The 18318-nt window shown below is 47.5% G+C and overlaps 1 protein-coding gene across 5 annotated transcripts in view; it reads left to right on the forward strand.

Moving 5' to 3' along the window:
* The first annotated feature begins 1175 nt into the window (after positions 1–1175).
* The window catches only part of HLCS (holocarboxylase synthetase), a 219828-nt gene continuing 202685 nt past the window's right edge, over positions 1176–18318 (forward strand). The window contains exons 1-3 of one of the 5 annotated variants that reach the window (XM_047720011.1): positions 1176–1308; positions 8057–8150; positions 15667–15766. Coding sequence is in view for 2 of the 5 variants with exons in the window: in XM_047720009.1 (XP_047575965.1) it covers positions 11821–12015; positions 15667–15804 (333 nt within the window). In the remaining 3 variants the exon portion in view is untranslated. Of the gene's footprint in view, positions 1309–7883; positions 8151–11737; positions 12016–15666; positions 15805–18318 lie in introns of those variants that run through there. The other 4 variants (XM_047720016.1, XM_047720012.1, XM_047720009.1 and 1 more) reach the window with 4 other exon arrangements.

Raw genomic sequence — 18318 nt, forward strand, 5'->3', positions numbered from 1 at the left:
GGTCAGATTCCATTCCTTTTCCCAGGTGCTTTGCATTTATCTCCTTGGTTTTTTGTTTGTTTGTTTTTGTTTTGTTTTGTTTTGAAGGGGCGGGTGGCCATATTCCTAATCGACACCATGGGGCATTCTAGGTCCTACCATAGAACCACAGAATAATGAATTCCCTATTCCCCAAAACACAGATGGGGAAGGCTCAAGTTCTTGCTTGAAACTGTTGTGCTGACAGTGAAGGCTTCAGGGATTAGGTGGCAAAATTATGACCATTCATCGTGGAGGCAGCAGTGGAAATGTACCAAGTGCCCCTAGTAAAGGGACAGGATGTCCAGATTTCAGTTACTCTTGTGATGAAAGAAACAGTTATCCCCTAGCATGGGAACAAGAAATCCACTGGATAAGCAATTAAAAAAAATTTTTTTTAAAGATTTTAATTTATTTATTTGAGAGAAAGCCATAGCAAGAGACAGCATGGGGGGTGGGGAGGAGAGGGAGAAGCAGGCTCCCCGGTGAGCAGGGAGCCTGGTGCAGGGACCATCCCAGGAACCCGGGATCATGACCTGAGCTGAAGACAGACTCTTAACCACCTGAGCCACCCAGGCGCCCGAGAATAAGCAATTTAAACCCATAATCTGCTCCTCCTTCCTGAAACATCCTATCAAGAGGGGCCCCATTTGGCCACTTTTCCTTCTCATTTAGCAAAACCTTCAGCCACCTTCCTTTCACTCTGTGCCCGCAATAAAGACAGATCTCGTCCTTGCCTCTGGAGAGTTTCCAGCCTCCAAGAGAAGACAGACACAGGGTTCAATTACAAGGTGGTGGGTGAGTGTTATTGCAGGAGAGAGTTGGGGGGGGGGCGGTGAGGGGGCTCTCACCTAGCCTAGGGGGTGGAGCGAGACCTTCATGAGGAGGTGACATTTTGATGTTTAAGGCAAAACCTAAGGACAGGTAGGAGAACGCTGGGGGCAGGCCAGGCCATGCTCTGGGCGGCCTAGTGGAGGAGGGCGGAGAGAAGGGCGGGGAGAAGGGTGCCCAGGCTGAGTCAGAGGTCCACGCCAGTGTGGCCAGCGGGGCCAACACAGGATTTGGGGTTGCTCTCAGCAGTGGGGCCCCACCGAGGGGTTTTCCGACCTGGCCTTTCCCACTGTGTATTTCCGATGCCCCCCCCCCCCCGCCCCCTACCCCGCTGCCACCTGCTCTGTCCTGGGTACACCTAACAGTGCGTTTCTGCAGCGGCCGGCCACCCAGTCGTGCGGCGCGGGTGCAGGTGCAGGGCCCGACCTGGGGGGTTGGCCCTACGGGCTCCGGCAACAGGTATGTGCCACGCAGATGGCAGTGCTGGGTCTGGCCAGGCTGAGTGCCCGGGTCCCCTCCACGGGGCCCTGGGCGTACGCTCCTCTAGGGGTTCTCCAAGAAATGGCCAGATTCTTCCAGCTCGGGTTTCCTGCCTTGGATCCTGCTGTTACTCCCCTAGGGGAGTTATTTATAGACGGGAAGGGTTTGATCACCTCCTGCTCCTCTGGTTTTGCTTTTCTTAATCAGGACTCCTGACCCAGGGGAGGGGGGTGTGCTGGATGCAATCATCTTTGCAGTGTTGAAATCTTGTCCAAAGCGGGCTGTATAAAGCAGTTCCCATTCAGCTGCGTCATCTGCTCCTGGCTTCTCTGGGAAACGGCCCTTAGTCTATTTAGGGATTTACAAGCGCTTGATAAACCCAGTACGAACTAGCCCTGTGGTTACAGAGTTGCTGCTTGCCTTTGCACAGTGAATTTCTCCTTCTAATCCACCACATTTACTGTTATTTTACTGTAAACTGCCTGCCATGCTTCTGACGCTAAGAAGCGGGATTAGCATAAATTCATTTTATTTAGTTCATTTTTTATCTATATTATAGGTTTAGTTTTTTTGTTGTTGTTGTTGTTGGGTTTTTTTTGTTTTGTTGTTTTTAGTAGGCTCCATGCCCAGCAAGGAACCCATCACAACCATAGATCGAGACCCTGAGATCAGTACCTGAACTCAGATTTGACCACTCTATGCATTAGCTATGTTCACCAGGAATATAGCATTTAAGAAATGCATTTTAAAGAATCACAAGGTGAGGGCGCCTGGGTGGCTCAGTGGGTTGAGCTGCTGCCTTCGGCTCAGGTCATGATCTCAGGGTCCTGGGATCGAGTCCCACAGCGGGCTCTCTGCTCAGCAGGAAGCCTGCTTCCCTCTCTCTCTCTCTCTCTGCCTGCCTCTCCGTCTACTTGTGATCTCTCTCTGTCAAATAAATAAATAAAATCTTTAAAAAAAAAAAAAAAGAATCACAAGGTGACCCGCAAAACAGCGGACACCAACAAGGGGGCATGGCAGCTTTTCTGGAGCCCTTCCTGGAGTCTTGATGCTGGTATGTCTGTAAAAACACAGTTCAGTGAAAACAGGAAAGCAAAGCTGCGCTGGCCTGGGAACGTTAAGCCGCTACATGTCTGTGTGTAATGCTCCCATTCTCCCACTGGTTCTTTCCACCAGGCTTTGCTTGCCAGACTCATGAAATTTCCAGTAAAAAAACTGGTAACAGGTGTGATTTTTATTTATTAGTATTATTTTTTAAAGCAGGGATTCACTTTCCCTGAATCTCAGTTCCTAGGAGAAAATATCTAGGTTGGCTGAGGGAGAAGAGAAAATTCAGTTATTATGTGACTCATCTGCCCCTTACAGCCACAGGGGGAGGACCCATGGGTGCTGGGTGTTACCGAAGTGGCTGTAATTTTAGGCTGAGTTTGCCTTTTGATAAATTATCTTCATCTGTGCTTTGCTGGGTAACATTCCTAGGGCGCTCTGCCGAATGACCCCTGAAGTTTTTGACCCTCAGTTCTGTCCCTCTCCCGGTTTCCCTTGATGCCCCTCTGCTTGTCCCTTTCTCAGGGCTCAGGCTCTGTCCGGGATTTTACTCATCAAATCATGAGGCAGCAACTTAGATCACAATGTTTCTGTCTTCCTTCCTACACACTGGGGGGCGGGGGGAGGATGTCTACTCTGAATTTTCTAAATTGATGTAGACACTGACAGCAGCCACAGTCCAGAATTTGACCCTGACTTCAATTTAAATCTCATTCTGTTGGGACATGAAATAACAGCAGCTCAGGGAGAGGGTCAGATGGTAGGGACATGAGGCACTGTGACGAGCCAGCTCAGGAACATTTGGGGACACCCTTTTCCATGCTTGAGAAAGACACTTGATCTACTTGAAGGGAGCTCTGCTTTGGGTAGACCATAGCCCTTTTCCTGTGCTGTTAGAAGGAGGTTATGATATTCACCTCTAAGAGTTAGGAAGATGAAACTAAAGCGTCTTGCTGTTCTACTCCCTTGCTTTTGACTCATCCAAGCGAGCCATTCCCGGATCAGATCAGTCACTACTCGGCCCTGTGTGCCCGCCACCTTCTTGAACCTCAGGCAGCATCATGTGGATGCTGTTATCCTCCAGGACCACTGTGGGAACAAAGGCACCTGCCCGCGGTCACATGGTCACTGTATGTGTTGTGTCTGTGCCCATGGGGAGAGCCAGGGGTTGTGGGGCACTATTTGAACCCAGGATGCCTGACTCCAGATGGAGGTCTCTGCTGCTTTGCCTTGCAAACTCCAGCTCATACAGGCTCAGTCAGCTCTGGGCTGCTGAGAGGATGCGATGCTGAGGCTGTCTTCATTCTGGTTGTAAAGGTTTTAGTCAATTTACAGTCATTCACGTGAGCTCTTTAACCAGCCTTTCAAAGTGCAGCCCGTTTTGTTCAGGAAATAGGAAGACAAGTACTTGAGGTGGGGGGGCCCACGGTTTTGCAGTTCAGCTTCTGATCTATTGAGGTGGTTTAGACTTTTGAGCCTGCTGAGTGCCGTGCGTGTTTGCCTAATCTTCTAGAAGCTTATGGTACTAATCACCCTAACGAGAGTTTCTCTCTGATGGATAGAAAACTACGCATGGATGGTGACTCCCTTCCCCCAACCCGGGATGGATTTTTACATGCATGGGACCTGAAGGTCCACTCCCCTCTGTTGGAGGAAGATGAATTTGCGTTCAGTGGAGAAAATTCTGTGAGCATTTCGCTCTCTAGTGGCCAACTAGGCAAAAGAGTTAACAGTTCTACCTCATCTTACAAATGGAGGTATGAGCCAGTTTAGTTTCAAAAACTTTATTGAGCACCCACCACGTGCTGGCACAGTGCTAAACGCCAGGGTTGTGAACGTGAACAAGACTGCAAATCAGTTCTTTGTAAAGAGAATCGTGTCATAAATATGTTAGGATCCCAGAACTTAATTTTTATTTTTTTGAAGATTTTATTTATTTGACAGAGAGACACAGTGAGAGAGGGAACACAAGCAGGGGGAGTGGGAGAGGGAGAAGCAGGCTTCCCACAGAGCAGGAAGCCAGATGCGGAGAGGGGAGGAGGGCAGTGTTGATCCCAGGACCCGGGGATCATGACCTGGGCTGAAGGCAGATGCCCAACGACTGAGCCACCCAAGCACCCCAGGATCCCAAAACGTTACAGCTTGGAGATGATCTGGTTTATGTCACTCCTTCTTTTTTAAAATAGTTGAAAACTGGCATGCAGAGAGATATGATGTGCTGAAGGCCGTATGTGGCTAGGGGAGAAAAATGCCAAAGAAATTCGGTAGAAGGTCATCTGTTAATTCTTATGACTTTTTATTTTGAAATAATTTTATTTTTATTTTTTTAAATTTTATTTTATTTTTTATTTTTTTTAAAGATTTTATTTATTTATTTGACAGAGAGAGATCACAAATAGGCAGAGAGGCAGAGAGAGAGAGAAGGGGAAGGGGGGAAGCAGGCTCCCCGCTGAGCAGAGAGCCCTACTCGGGACTTGATTCCAGGACCCTGAGATCACGACCTGAGGCCGAAGGCAGAGTCTTAACCCACTGAGCCACCCACTCTTCTGGAGCCTTAAAACGAGATGCAGCTGCATTCTGGCTCTCTCTGCTTTGGTATCACAGCTTCCGAGGTCTTTGTATGGATGATTCTCCCTTGGCTCAGAAACAGCCTTCTAAAGTTTTTTTTTTTTTTTTTAAAGATTTTATTTATTTATTTGACAGAGAGAAATCACAAGTAGGCAGAGAGGCAGGCAGAGAGAGAGGAGGAAGCAGGCTCCCCGCTGAGCAGAAAGCCCGATGTGGGGCTCGAACCCAGGACCTGGGATCATGACCTGAGCCGAAGGCAGCGGCTTAACCCACTGAGCCACCCAGGCGCCCCCAGAAACAGCCTTCTAAAGGGAGAATGTACAGTTTACTAATTTCATCAATAGGATAAAGAAGTCAGTAACACAAACATAATAAAAATGAGCAGTGCTGACTATGTTCTACGTCTTTTAGAATACTTAAAACTTTTATTGTGGATCATCATGATCTCATGGCTCTTCATAAATTTAATGCCTGGTTAGTGGGGGGCCCTTTGGGTTGGCTCCTGTATCCTTCTGACATGACCCTATTTTTCTTGGAAGCTTACCTCCTTTCCGGAATGAGGAATCGAACTCACAGCCCCAAGACCAAAAGTCACAAGCTCGACTGACTGAGCCAGCCAGGCATCCCAGTAATTCATAACCTCTGGTTTGGTGTGGCTCCTTACATATTCACCTGATGGAGAGTTTGGTTCCACTGTTTTCATCCTGCTTTCAGCTTAAGGGTGATGGTATTCTAATAGTTGACACTTTCAAGTTCTTATAAGGCAGTGGAATTTAGCAGGTGGTCCCCAGCCCCCTCCAGATGGTGAAGGAGTGGGGAGGGAGGCCCCCTCGCCATTCCACTTTGAAATCAGCTCAGTCTACAACAGTGTTGTAGACTGTGTTTCATTTCCTCTTCACTGTGTCCATGTACTGTCACTTAAAATATAATTGTAAGATACACGTGTGTGTGATCTCTAGAAAAACTAACTGGTTCTGCCTATTACTGAATTACTGATAATATTAGAATCAATACATTTTGTAGTTGATAAATAAATCCTATCTTAAAACTTAGTTCTTTTAAAATATATGTAACATTCTCTTACCAATATGTTACATATTATTATACCAAGATTTATAATGAATAAATTCAAATGGTTTTCCCAGTTAGCATTTATCTTGACCTACTTACTACCAGTTGATATGTTTATTTTTGCTGCAGGGAGATAGCTAGTATTTTGGCATATATATAATTAAGAAATAATGACACATCAAATATAGGCTCTTAAGGTTTTATGTGAAAGCATCCTTTAACTCTTGGGTCACAACTCACATCTTGTCTTTTTTATCTGTATATATATAGACATTTTATTTTTATTTATTTATTTATTTTTTTTTAAGATTTTATTTATTTATTTGACAGACAGAGATTACAAGTAGGCAGAGAGGCAGGCAGAGAGAGAGAGAGAGGAGGAAGCAGGCTCCCCGCCGAGCAAAGGGCCCAATGCGGGGCTGGATCCCAGGACGCTGGGATCGTGACCTGAGCCGAAGGCAGAGGCCCCAATCCACTGAGCCACCCAGGTGCCCCAAGACATTTTATTTTTTTAAATAACCTCCATACCCAACCTGGGGCTCAAACTCACAACCCTAAAATCAAGTGTCTTTTGGCTAAGCCAGCCAGGTGCCCCTATTATCTGTATTTTTTTAAAAAAGATTTTATCTATTATTTGAGAGAGGGAGTGTGCACACGCATGAGGTGTGGGGCAGCAGGAGAGGGAGAAGCGGACTCCTCTGAGCTCCACAGGCAGGCAGGGCTCCGTCCCAGGACCCTGAGATCATGACCTGAGCAGAAGTTAAATGCTTAACCCACTGAGCCATCCAGGCGCCCCTAATTACAGACTGTGTAGAACTTAGAGTCGTTCTGATAAATATAAAACTTCCAAAAGCATTATTAGAAAAATAACCAAAGTTTATAAAAATAAAATGCAATTAAAATTATACATTCTCAGGGCGCCTGGGTGGCTCAGTGGGTTAAAGCCTCTGCCTTCGGCTCAAGTCATGATCTCAGGGTCCTGGGATCGAGCCCCGCATCGGGCTCTCTGCTGAGCGGGGAGTCTGCTTCCCCCTCTCTCTCTGCCTGCCTCTCTGCCTACTTGTGATCTCTCTCTGTCAAATAAATAAATAAAAATCTTAAAAAAATTATACATTCTCAGCTTCCTTAATTATGTAAGGAATAATTTATTTTTTACAAGGCATTTAATACAAAATTTTCCTATCTGGAACAAATGTTTTTAAAAATTGGGATTCCAAAATTGAACTTTGACCAAGGTGAGATGGTGGTTGGTTTGATTCCTACCTCCATGGGGCCTGGAATTTCCTAATCAGCAAGATTTAAAATGACAATTTTTCCCCCCTTTGAGGCCCTCCCTGATCACAGCCCAAGGCTCTAATTTATTCTTTTGCCCGTAGCTCGTTTCTATCAATCCAAACTGAATTTTTCTTTTTGGGTTTAAAACAATAATGGAAAGGATTATTGGTTTAAAACAGTTTAATTTACTTAACGGTCAACCGCACATATGGATCGTTTCCCTGACACTTTCTGGCTCATAAACACACATTACCATAGACGTTCAAGTAGTCAAAGAAAAGCTCTTCAAGTTACAGCTTTTACCAACAGAAACCTCATGATTTCAATTAAATGTGTATTTAAATCATTTTTATGGAGGATATTTTTTCAAACAGATGGGTCATTCTTGAGACCCTGGGATCTCTGCATATAATTTTTTTAGCTCTCCAACACTGATGTGGAGGGAATAAATTCTTCTACATAAAGTGGAGACCCTAATTCCATTGCTAAATGTGAGCTGTTTACAGTGAGACCTATTTAAAATTCAGCATCTACAAATTCTTCCAGCTAGTCTGGGATCCCTTGGCAAACTGTCCTATTCAGCTCTGACCATTTGGGTTCAGGGTGCTTTCCGGGAGCAGACAGAGCCACTGTCAGCAAGACAGGCTTCCCCTGGGGAGGAACAGTTGATCTATTTAATGGAGGCTGGGGGCGGGGAGGACAGCTCCTCTGGGTGAGGGATACTCTTGGTTAACACCCTGCCTTATCCCCAAACCGTCATTTCCAGGGCATGCCTCCTCGGGGCAGACAGGAGACTTGGAGTCGGCTTTTCCTGTAGGAAGCCAGGCATGGTGACGGGTTACTGAGTTGGTTGTTGGCAGGTGAGTGCCACAATTCCTTTCTGCAGTGACGTTCTGGTGAAGGACAGTCTTGCTTCTGAATCCCTTGTCTGTGGTCTTTTCCTAGTCTGTTCTCCACACCAGTTTGGAATAGTCTAGTGGAGAGTCCAGAGCAACCCAAATCTAGGGAGAGACAGAGGCAGGTTTCAACAGTGCTGCTGAAATTTTAATTTCACAAAATTTCACCTTTCACAAAAGGTGTTTGTGAATCACCTGGGGGATTTTGTGGAAGGGCAGATTCTGACTCAGTGGGTCTGGGGTGGAGCCCGGGGTTCTGCATTTCTTTTTTTTATAATTTTTTTTTTTTTAAAGATTTCATTTATTTATTTGACAGACGGAGATCACAAGTAGGCAGAGAAGCAGGCAGAGAGAGAGAGGAGGAAGCAGGCTCCCTTGCCAAGCAGAGAGCCCGATGTGGGACACAATCCCAGGACCCTGAGATCATGACCTGAGCCGAAGGCAGGGGCTTTAACCCACTGAGCCACCCAGGCACTCCCGGGTTCTGCATTTCTTGTGAGCTCCCGGGTGATGCCAGTGCTGCTGGTGCAGGGACCACACTTTGAGTGGCGAGGGACTATAAGGGGTGAATCAGGTATGCACACAGTTGAGATCCCCTGATGTCTTATTTTTGCATCCTTTCCCTTTTCCTTTGCTATCCAGGAATGATAAGCTCCATCCTTGAGCTGTTATCCTTATTTTAGGTGGGATCATAAACAGAGCGCCATGTGCCTGTTTAACTTCTCTTACTCCTCTGCCTTCCTGTGCTCCTTCCTGGGTCTGAATGGTAACAGGGCTCCTCAGTCCAAGGGTCAAGAAAGGACCTCACCGACTTCTCAGTTCACCAACTTCTCAGACCCACCATGGTCCCCATTCTTTATAACCCAGAGCTGTGCACAGAATTGACCCCTACCCTTCCCCATGATGTCTTCTGAGGCCATGACATCCTGAAGCATCTAAGGGCTAACCTGGAAAGTTCCTATTCTGGCTTGATGGAGTTACGGTATCTGGGAAGGTGGGATTGCAAAGCTCTTAAGGAACTTGGAAGAACTAGAGATGACCTTCAGGTAGAGGAGATGACCTATTCATACCTAGCTGGAGTGGAGGGGGTGTGTCCTTAGAATCATAATTCAGCTAATTCTAAGAAGGCTATCTGAAGGGTTTGCCTGGTAAAACCTCAGGGTTTATCACTTTGTAAAGCTTTTTCATTTTCTTATTCCTAACTTGTTAGGCCTGTGTTATCCTGGAACGGCTAAGGCCTTCTTCAGGAGGACTCATTCCTTCCTTCCTCCAGGGACCCAATGACACAATTTTAGGCCTTGTGACCATGCGGGAACTCCCTTTCCAACTGCCACTGTCCTGCAGGGAAGAGGAGGATACGGCTTCAGCCCTGCCCATCACTTACTGTCCTTCTATTTCTGGTCCACTGTGATGCTTACCTTGTTTTTGAGGCTGGTTCTTTCTTTTCCGATTCGCTCTCTCTTTTAAAATCTATTACTGCTGTATACACTGAGAAAAAGTTCCTCTGTCACCTGAGTGTAAATCTGAAGTTCTGGAAGTGGGTTTTCTGGACCACTGATTTAAAGCAGATGAATAAATGGTCAGGGCACTTCAAACGTCTATCGTTGGATTAAGTAAGACCTGGGATTGGTGTCCCTGACTGCTACTGCATTAGACCTTCTACTTATAGCAAAGGCCAGAGTAGGAAGCAGCACAGGGAAAATCTTTGCTACATTTCAGAGTTGCTGGGGACACTGATTTTTTGCAAACTGCCTTTTGTTATTTAAAAAAATATATTTATTATATGTGCTGCCGAAGCGAGCATTAAAAAAATATTTATTTATTAGAGTGCACACATGAGCTGATGGGGAAGTAGCAGGGGTGGGGAGAGGGGGGAGGGAGAAGGAGAAGGGGAGAGAGAGAGAGAGAGAGACGATCTCAAGCAGACTCTCTGCTGCATGTGGACCCTGACAGGGGGCTCAATCCCACGACCCTGAGATCATGACCTATGCAGAAATCAAGAGTTGATGCTTAACCGACTGAGCTACCCAGGTACCCCGCAAACTGCCTTTTAAAACAAATGAGGGGGGCGCCTGGGTGGCTCAGTGGGTTAAAACCTCTGCCTTTGGCTCAGGTCATGATCCCAGGGTCCTGGGATCGAGCCTCACATCGGGCTCTCTGCTCAGCAGGGAGCCTGCTTCCCCTCCTCTCTGCCTGCCTCTCTGCCTACTTGTGATCTCTGTCAATTAAATAAATAAAAATCTTAAAAAAAAAAAAGACAGGCTTATTTTTTTTTAAAGATTTTTATTTATTTATTTGACAGAGAGAAATCACAAGTAGACAGAGAGGCAGGCAGAGAGAGAGAGAGGGGGGAAGCAGGCTCCCTGCTGAGCAGAGAGCCTGATGCGGGGCTCGATCCCAGGACGCTGGGATCATGACCTGGGCCGAAAGCAGAGGCTTTAACCCACTGAGCCACCCAGGCGCCCCCAAAATAAGCCTATCTTTAAAAAATAAATAAATAAAAAAAATAAAACAAATGAGGTTCCATGGGAGAGATCTCTGTCACCATCAACAATAATTATGCTTCTCTTAGGGGACAAGAACCTTGAATCATAATTGATGAGTTTCCCTTCTTCTTCTGGTTTTAGGATGCTCACACATTGGTAACTCACATATACATGAATACCAGGCAGTCTTTTTAGTGCTGGTCTATCTTCAACTTATTTTCAGTCCTTATTTTAAAATATTTAGAGTCATATATATATATATATATATATATATATATAATTGTACTGTGAATTTATGTAATTTATTGTAAAATCCTTTTTGCAAGAAGGCTTAGAATAATATATTAAACCCAGTCTCACCTTATTTTCCCAGCTGTACAGCGTAGAGGCCGTGTGTTAGCTGAATCCCATATGGTACTACTAGTTAATGTACACATACCCACAGGCCCTTCTTCATTCTGCCTCCCAACTCTCCAAGAAAGGGAAGCTGGACTTTGGCTTAAACCAGCCAAATGGGCCTAATCCCCTGGTCCTTCCTCAAACTTATCAGCCGCCTCTTCCCCTATGCCTCCTTTCTCCCTCCATCACACCCTCCCCCACCAGTGTCGGGGTGCGGGAGCACCCAAGCTCACGGTTCCCCACCTTAGCGCCCCCCAGACTCCCTCCATCCTCACACCCTCAGCCCCTGCTCAGCCTCCCTCCAAGCCTCAACATCCCCAAGCAAGGCCTTCCTCCTCCCTCCCTGCTCCTGCCCCCCTCCGCAAGCGCGGTCTCCCTCCCTTCTCCCTCCAACCGCACCGCTGCCCCCAGCGCGGCCTCCCTCCTCCCAGCGCAGCCTCCCTCCATCCTCACCCACCCAAGCCCCTGCGAGGCCTCCCAACATCCTGGCCAGCCCCCAGCGAAGCCTCCCTCCTCCCTCCATCCTCCCCCGCCCCTCCCCCACCAGCGAGGCCTCGCTCCTCCCTCCGTACTCACCCCCCACCCCCGCTCCCGCCCGCGCCGGCCTTCCCCAGCCCGCGCGGCCTCACCCCTATGGCGCGGCCTCTTCCGGCCCGCGCAGGGCGGGCGTGGGGCGGGGCCGGGCGGGAGGGGAGCGCCCGAGGTGCGAGCGTGCGGGGTCGCGCCCCGCCGCCGCCGGCCGGCCGGTCATGCTCATCACGCTGTGCTACCTGTACCTGTGGGCGCGCTGGGGGCGCCGACCGGCCGCGCTCGTGCGCGCCACGGTGCAGCGGCTGCGCGCCTCGCGCTGCTCCTTCACCTTCTGCGGCGCGGCCGCGCGGCCCCGGGACGCCCGCGTGTGCCTGAGCCGCGGCGGCCGCGTCTTCTGCGTCGGCGAGAGCCAGGTGGGCGGGCGCGGGGCTGGCGGGGTGCGGGCGGGGCCGGGGGCGCGCGGGGGGCGGGGCCGGAGGGAGGCGCGGCCTCGGGGCTCAGGCTGCCGGAAGCGCCGGCCCGCCCCGCGCTGCGCCGGGTCTCTGCGAGTCGGGAGGTCGCGGGCTTGGGGTCCCGAGGGCGGGCTTGGGGGCACCTCTGCGTGCGATATCCTCGGGAGCCCGGACGGGGGACCAGAGGTCCGGAACTGCTGCGACCGGCGACACGTCCCCTGTCCCCGGCGTGCCGGGTCGAGGGTATGGGAAGGCCTGGCTCCTGCCTTGCAAATCTGGCGATCAGCTCTGGCCACCTGGAGTGCGCTTCCGACGGCCTCCCCCCTGCGGGCTGCGGTCGGGTTGAGCCTGACTTCACGGAAAGACCGCAGATCCTCAGTCTCTTTGCGATATCTCTGAGGGCACAAAAATGGCCCTGTCGGTCGCGAGTTTTACCCACCAGGGCGCCCCAAGGATGGTCTCCGCGTCTGTATGACTTCGGTTGCGCACAGACCTTGTTTTTGACCCGGTGCTGAGCCTGACAGCTGCCAGGTGCAGCCGCTCACCTGCCGGTCGTCCAGTCTGTGCAGAACCGTTCCCTTTCTGTAAAGGGGACCGCGGTTCTGTCCACTCAGCTGTTGGAGGGGGACTGGACCTCCCAGTGCGGTCTGCGCGGATTTCCGCTGACATAACTGTTTTCATGAACACTTAGAAGTATTTGCTTTTAATCGGTTTCTCTTTCCTCTTCCCTCCGGAAAGTCGGTTAGCGTTAAAGTAAGATTTTCTAAGTGTGCGAAACCATAGCACCCGCGTGGGAATTAAAATCTCATCTCAGGTTTGAATACTTTGTTGTATGCCTAAGTATGGAGTTCTGTGGTGCTACTAGCTCATCAGATACCCTTCCTTGTTGGTATACCATAACCCACCGAAAATGAGTAACTGTTGTCTCCGTTCTGAGAGTGCAGAGCTAGGACCACTTAGATGCGAGTCAGGAGACGCTCGTTCCGCTCGACGGCCCTGTTCATTAATTAGGGCCTAATTCTCTCAAGGAACCAAGATTGAGAGGGATAGCAATCTAAGGAAAGATTGAAAGGTGCGTTTTTCTATTGCAGTGGATTCATGTACTTAAAAAAAATAACCTTTAAGATTTCAATTAGAGGGGCGCCTGGGTGGCTCAGGGGATTGAGCCGCTGCCTTCGGCTCAGGTCATGATCTCAGGGTCCTGGGATCGAGTCCCGCATCGGGCACTCTGCTCAGCAGGGAGCCTGCTTCTCTCTCTCTCTCTCTCTCTGCCTGCCTCTCTGTCTACTTGTGATCTCTCTCTGTCAAATAAATAAATAAAATCTTAAAAAGATTTCAATTAGAGGGGTGCGTGGGTGGCTCAGTCCGTTAAGGGTCTGTCTGCTGCTCAGGTCATGATCCCGGGGTCCTGCGATGGAGACCTCCATTGGGCTCCCTGCTCAGTGGGGAGCCTGCTTCTCCCTGTCCCTCTGCTGCTCCCCCTGCTTGTTCATTCTCCGTCAAATAAATAAAATCTTAAAAAAAAATTAGAGTAAACTTTTTGAACATTCAAAAATGTTGAGATGTAAATATTTTTAATTTTCTTGGAAGAAGTTTTACTTTTGGAAGACTTCCATGACTTTCCTGATCTATTATCTACCGTAACTGCTTTTCAGCTTTTTTCCTACTGCTCCAGCCTACCGTGGGGGCACCCCTGCCAAGCTAGCCTTGGGTTTTCAGGGATTCTGTGACCTGATGTGCTTCTGCTTTTTGAAGTTAACCTTGCTTCACCCTAGAGTTATGTTCAGGTATCATTGTCTCAAGGGGATGTTCCCATGCTTCACACCAGATGGGACAGGCCTGCGCTGTGCCCTCGTCCACTTTATTTATTTATTATTATTTTAAAAGATTTTATTTATTTATTTGACAGATCACAAGGAGACAGAGAGGCAGGCAGAAAGAGGGGGAAGCAGGCTTCCTGCTGAGCAGAGAGCCCAATGCATGATCCCAGGACCCTGAGATCATGACCTGAGACTTAAGCAGAGGCTTAACCCACTGAGCCACCCAGGCGCCCCTCCCCTCCATCCACTTTGAATCACCCTTCATATTTCCAGTTTTTATCCTTTCCTCCCTAGGAATTGGGTCTTTTTAACTTAGCTTCCAGCTTGCCCTAGAATAGTCACTCAGTGACTTCACTTCAGTGAATGAAGAAGTGGTTAGTGGTTGTTGGGTTTCAGCTCTGATGGTTAAGGCCCACGATCGGAAAATTTGACTAATGATTAGCTACTGTTGATTTCAGCTATAAAATATGGTGGGGCTAATGATTTGTGGGCTAGCTACCTTGTCAGTCTACCTGGACTGAAGTGACTTTACAGAAATGAATCTTCTGTCTTTGTCGTCTCCTTACTTCATATACTTAGAATCAGATGCATAGAATGCATATGTGTATGTAATTGAAGCTCCCACCAATATTAATAACTATAATCGAAGACTTTAAACACATTTGGAATTTTAAACTTTTTGTTTAATATACACGTGTTCTGTGTTTGAGTAAGGTAGACAGTCTGTTCTTTGTCGTTAACTTCTATAATGATAATTACGTTAATCCATGGAGAGGAGTTTTCTCTCCTCCAAATTTTTATTCATTCACTAGTTCAATAGACATTTATTAATAGTTTACTATGTGCCAGGTTACTAGGCCAGGTGGAAACACCTTTTGATCCTCCCAGATCAAAAGGGCAGGTTTGAATTGGTAAAAGGGGTGTGGAGCCTGAGCTTCTGTTTTGGTGATTTTGAAAGGGCTCACCCCATGTACCCTTAGGTGTCAGCTTTTCTCCTGCGGATATGCCTTGTTTTTAGTGGGTTAAAGCCTTCAAAATTCACTTACTGTCCTTTTATTATTTTTTAAATTTATTTTATTTATTTACTTTTAAAAGATTTTATTTATTTATTTGACACAGAGAGATCACAAGTAGGCAGAGAGGCAGGCATAGGGAAAGGGGGAAGCAGTCTCCCTGCTGAGCAGAGAGCCTGACTCAGGGCTCAATCCCAGGACCCTGAGATCATGACCTGAGCCGAAGGCAGAGGCTTTAACCCACTGAGCCACCCAGGCGCCCCACTTACTGTCCTTTTAGAAGGCTTCAGTAGGGAGAGCACAGATAAACTGACAAATCCATTCTGATAACCAATGTCGATGCTCTCTGTCACGGCTAGGGGAAGTGGAAGAAGAGTTCTCCAGGCTTCTATTAGTAATGGGTGGCTTTGGACCAGCGTGCACTCCTGAGTCTCCCCACTTTTAAATGTGCGTCTGAGTTGTGATTGGGGAAACTCCTTATGCTCTAAGAAGTAAGGAATGGTGGGGGTAAGCCCAGCTTCAGAATTAATGGTGGATCGCACATACCTAGAGATGTTAAAGTTGTGAAAAAGAAGGGGATGTTGCAAGTGTTTAAATAGTCACAGTTCAACCAGAGGCTCAGGGTTAATGTGGTCTGTAGGAGGAGAGAGTCTGGTAACCTTATCTAGATCCTGCCTGGAATTACAGAGGAGGGGAGGTCCCCGAGTTGATGTAAGTGGCTGTTGTGATTTGAAGTGATATTGAAGCCTCTTTTTGTGTATTTCTTTCCCTCTGTCCAGTCCATTGATGACTTGAACAAATGGGCCCTGTTTCTTGTGTCTCCTTTTATACTTGAGGCAGAGCACATAGCATTTGTGACAGAGAGCATTTGGGTGCAAGGTGAGAGTTTACAGAGACCGTCGTCCTCTTCAGAAACCGTGAGTAACATGTTTTTAACTTGTGTCTCAGAAGGAAACTGTCTTAACCAAAAGTAAATTTGTATTTTCCCCCCCTGTTCTTTCCTGGCCTCTGTGACTCCGTTTTTTTTTTTTTTTTTTTGCGGACATTTTGGGTTAAAGAAAGAAATATTATTAAAATTATTTTCACCTGTTTTTACTCTTTTGAACGTGGCTGCTAGAAAAACTGCCTGAGTGGCTTGTGTTTGGGGCTTATGTCATGTCTGCACTGGGCAGCGCTGCTCGAGGAACATCTAGCCCGTCCCTTCGCTTCTTCAAATCAGCCCGAGTGGTTAACTTTTATCCCCATGTATTTCCTAGATGTCTCTGCTGGAGTATTCTTTTTTTTTTTTTTTTTTTTTTTATAAACATGTAATATATTATTATCCCCAGGGCTACAGGTCTGTGAAGCGCCAGGTTTACACACTTCACAGCACTCACCATAGCACATACCCTCCCCAATGTCCATAACCCCACCCCCCTCTCCCTACCCCCCTCCTCCTGGCAACCCTCAGTTTGTTTTGTGAGATTAAGAGTCTCTTATGGTTTGTCTCCCTCCCGATCCCATCTTGTTTCATTTATTCCTTTCCTACCCCCCAAACACCCCACGTTGCCTCTCAACTTCCTCATATCAGGGAGATCATATGATAATTGTCTTTCTCTGATTGACTTATTTCGCTCAGCATAATACCCTCTAGTTCCATCCACGTCATTGAAAATGGCAAGATTTCATTTCTTTTGATGGCTGCATAGTATTCCATTGTGTATATATACCACATCTTCTTTATCCATTCATCTGCTGATGGACATCTGGGCTCTTTCCACGGTTTGGCTATCGTGGACATTGCTGCTGTAAACATTTGGGTGCACGTGCCCCTTTGGATTACTGCGTTTGTATCTTTAGGGTAAATACCCAGTTCCGCTGGAGTATTCTGATAACACTTCCAACTTCATAACCTGCTAAAAGTAGTTGCATATATTTCTCTGCTGGAAAAAAAAAAAGAGAGTCTCAGAGGAACACCCCAACCTGTTTTTCGTCTCATCTCCTGCATCCTTCCCGCCATGCAGGTCCAAATTCTACTGATGCCCCTCCCCGGCTGTCTCCCCTCACCTCCTTCTTTTCCACTCCTCATTTCGTGCTCCGCTTCAGATCTTTTGGTCTAAACCGTGGAAATGTAGTCCTGTCTTGTGTTCGTGGGTTTTCCTCTTGATGGCCGGAGTTCTCTTCCTAGACACAAATCCAGGGAAACTCACTGTTGCTCAAGCTTCAGGGGATGGCTTCTCACCAGACACGGTCATGCCCTTAGGTTCGTGGAAGTCTGACCCTAAGCCCCCTCAGGTGTCTGCATTGAGTCCTTGCCTCGTCGCCTTCACTCAGCCACCATGTGATCCCTGCCAGCCCCTGGATAATCCAGCAGGGGTTTTGCTGACGATAGCCGTAGTCACTGGATTTCCATTTTACAAACACCGTCTTCAAGCCATTGTATTGGGATGAGAGAAAAGGAAGACAGGAGGAAGACTAGAAAAATTGACTAGAATTCAAGGTAGACTGAAGTAATGGCCATGAGATAGGTAAAGATATTTAAAGGAGAGCAAGAAACTATGTTTGGGTGGCCTGAGAGCCGTCAGTGTGCTGTGGCGCTCCATTTCCTTGGGCAGCCTCCTGATGTTTTATCGAGCCTTATATAGACTTAGGATAATAATAATACCATTTATCCAGCCAATTCTATATGATATTATTCTTGTCATTTTATTTATTTATTTATTTTTAAAATTTTATTTATTTATGTGACAGAGATCACAAGTAGGCAGAGAGGCAGGCAGAGAGAGGGGGGAAGCAGGCTCCCCGCTGAGCAGAGAGCCCGACGCGGGGTTCGATCCCAGGACCCTGAGATCATGACCTGAGCCGAAGGCAGAGGCTTTAACCCACTGAGCCACCCAGGCGCCCCTATTCTTGTCATTTTAAAGAGAAGAAAACTGAAGCCTTAAGATTAAATGGCATTTCTTTCTTTTTTTTAAAAGATTTTATTTATTTGAGAGTAAGTGTGAGTGAGAGAGAGCGATCACAAGGTGGGGGTTGGGGGGCAGATGGAGAGGGAGAAGCCATCTCCCCATTGAGCAGGGAGCCCTGATGCAGGACTTGATCCCAGGACCCTGGGATCATGACCTGAGCTGAAGGCAGATGCTTAACCTACTGAGCCACCCAGGCGCCCCTTAAATGGCGTTTCTAAAGCCATCAGCTGCTAAATGGCAGATAAAGTTTTAACCAGTGTCTATACCCTTTCTAGTAGCCAGAGGGGTGCATTAGTAGTTTTAAAGAGATCTAGACATTGCCTTTTCCTAGTCATAACAACAAAGCTTACATTAACCTGAGGCCAAGCCAGCAATGCTCATGGCTCTTCTCCTGTGTTCAGTAGAAGGACGTCAAATGGTGATGTGAAATTTTTTGGTGAGCTCAAGCATTCACCAAAGCAGAAAAGACTACTCAGAATCCTT

The sequence above is a fragment of the Lutra lutra genome, chromosome 1 (genome assembly GCF_902655055.1).
Source record: "Lutra lutra chromosome 1, mLutLut1.2, whole genome shotgun sequence".
NCBI lineage: Eukaryota > Metazoa > Chordata > Mammalia > Carnivora > Mustelidae > Lutra > Lutra lutra.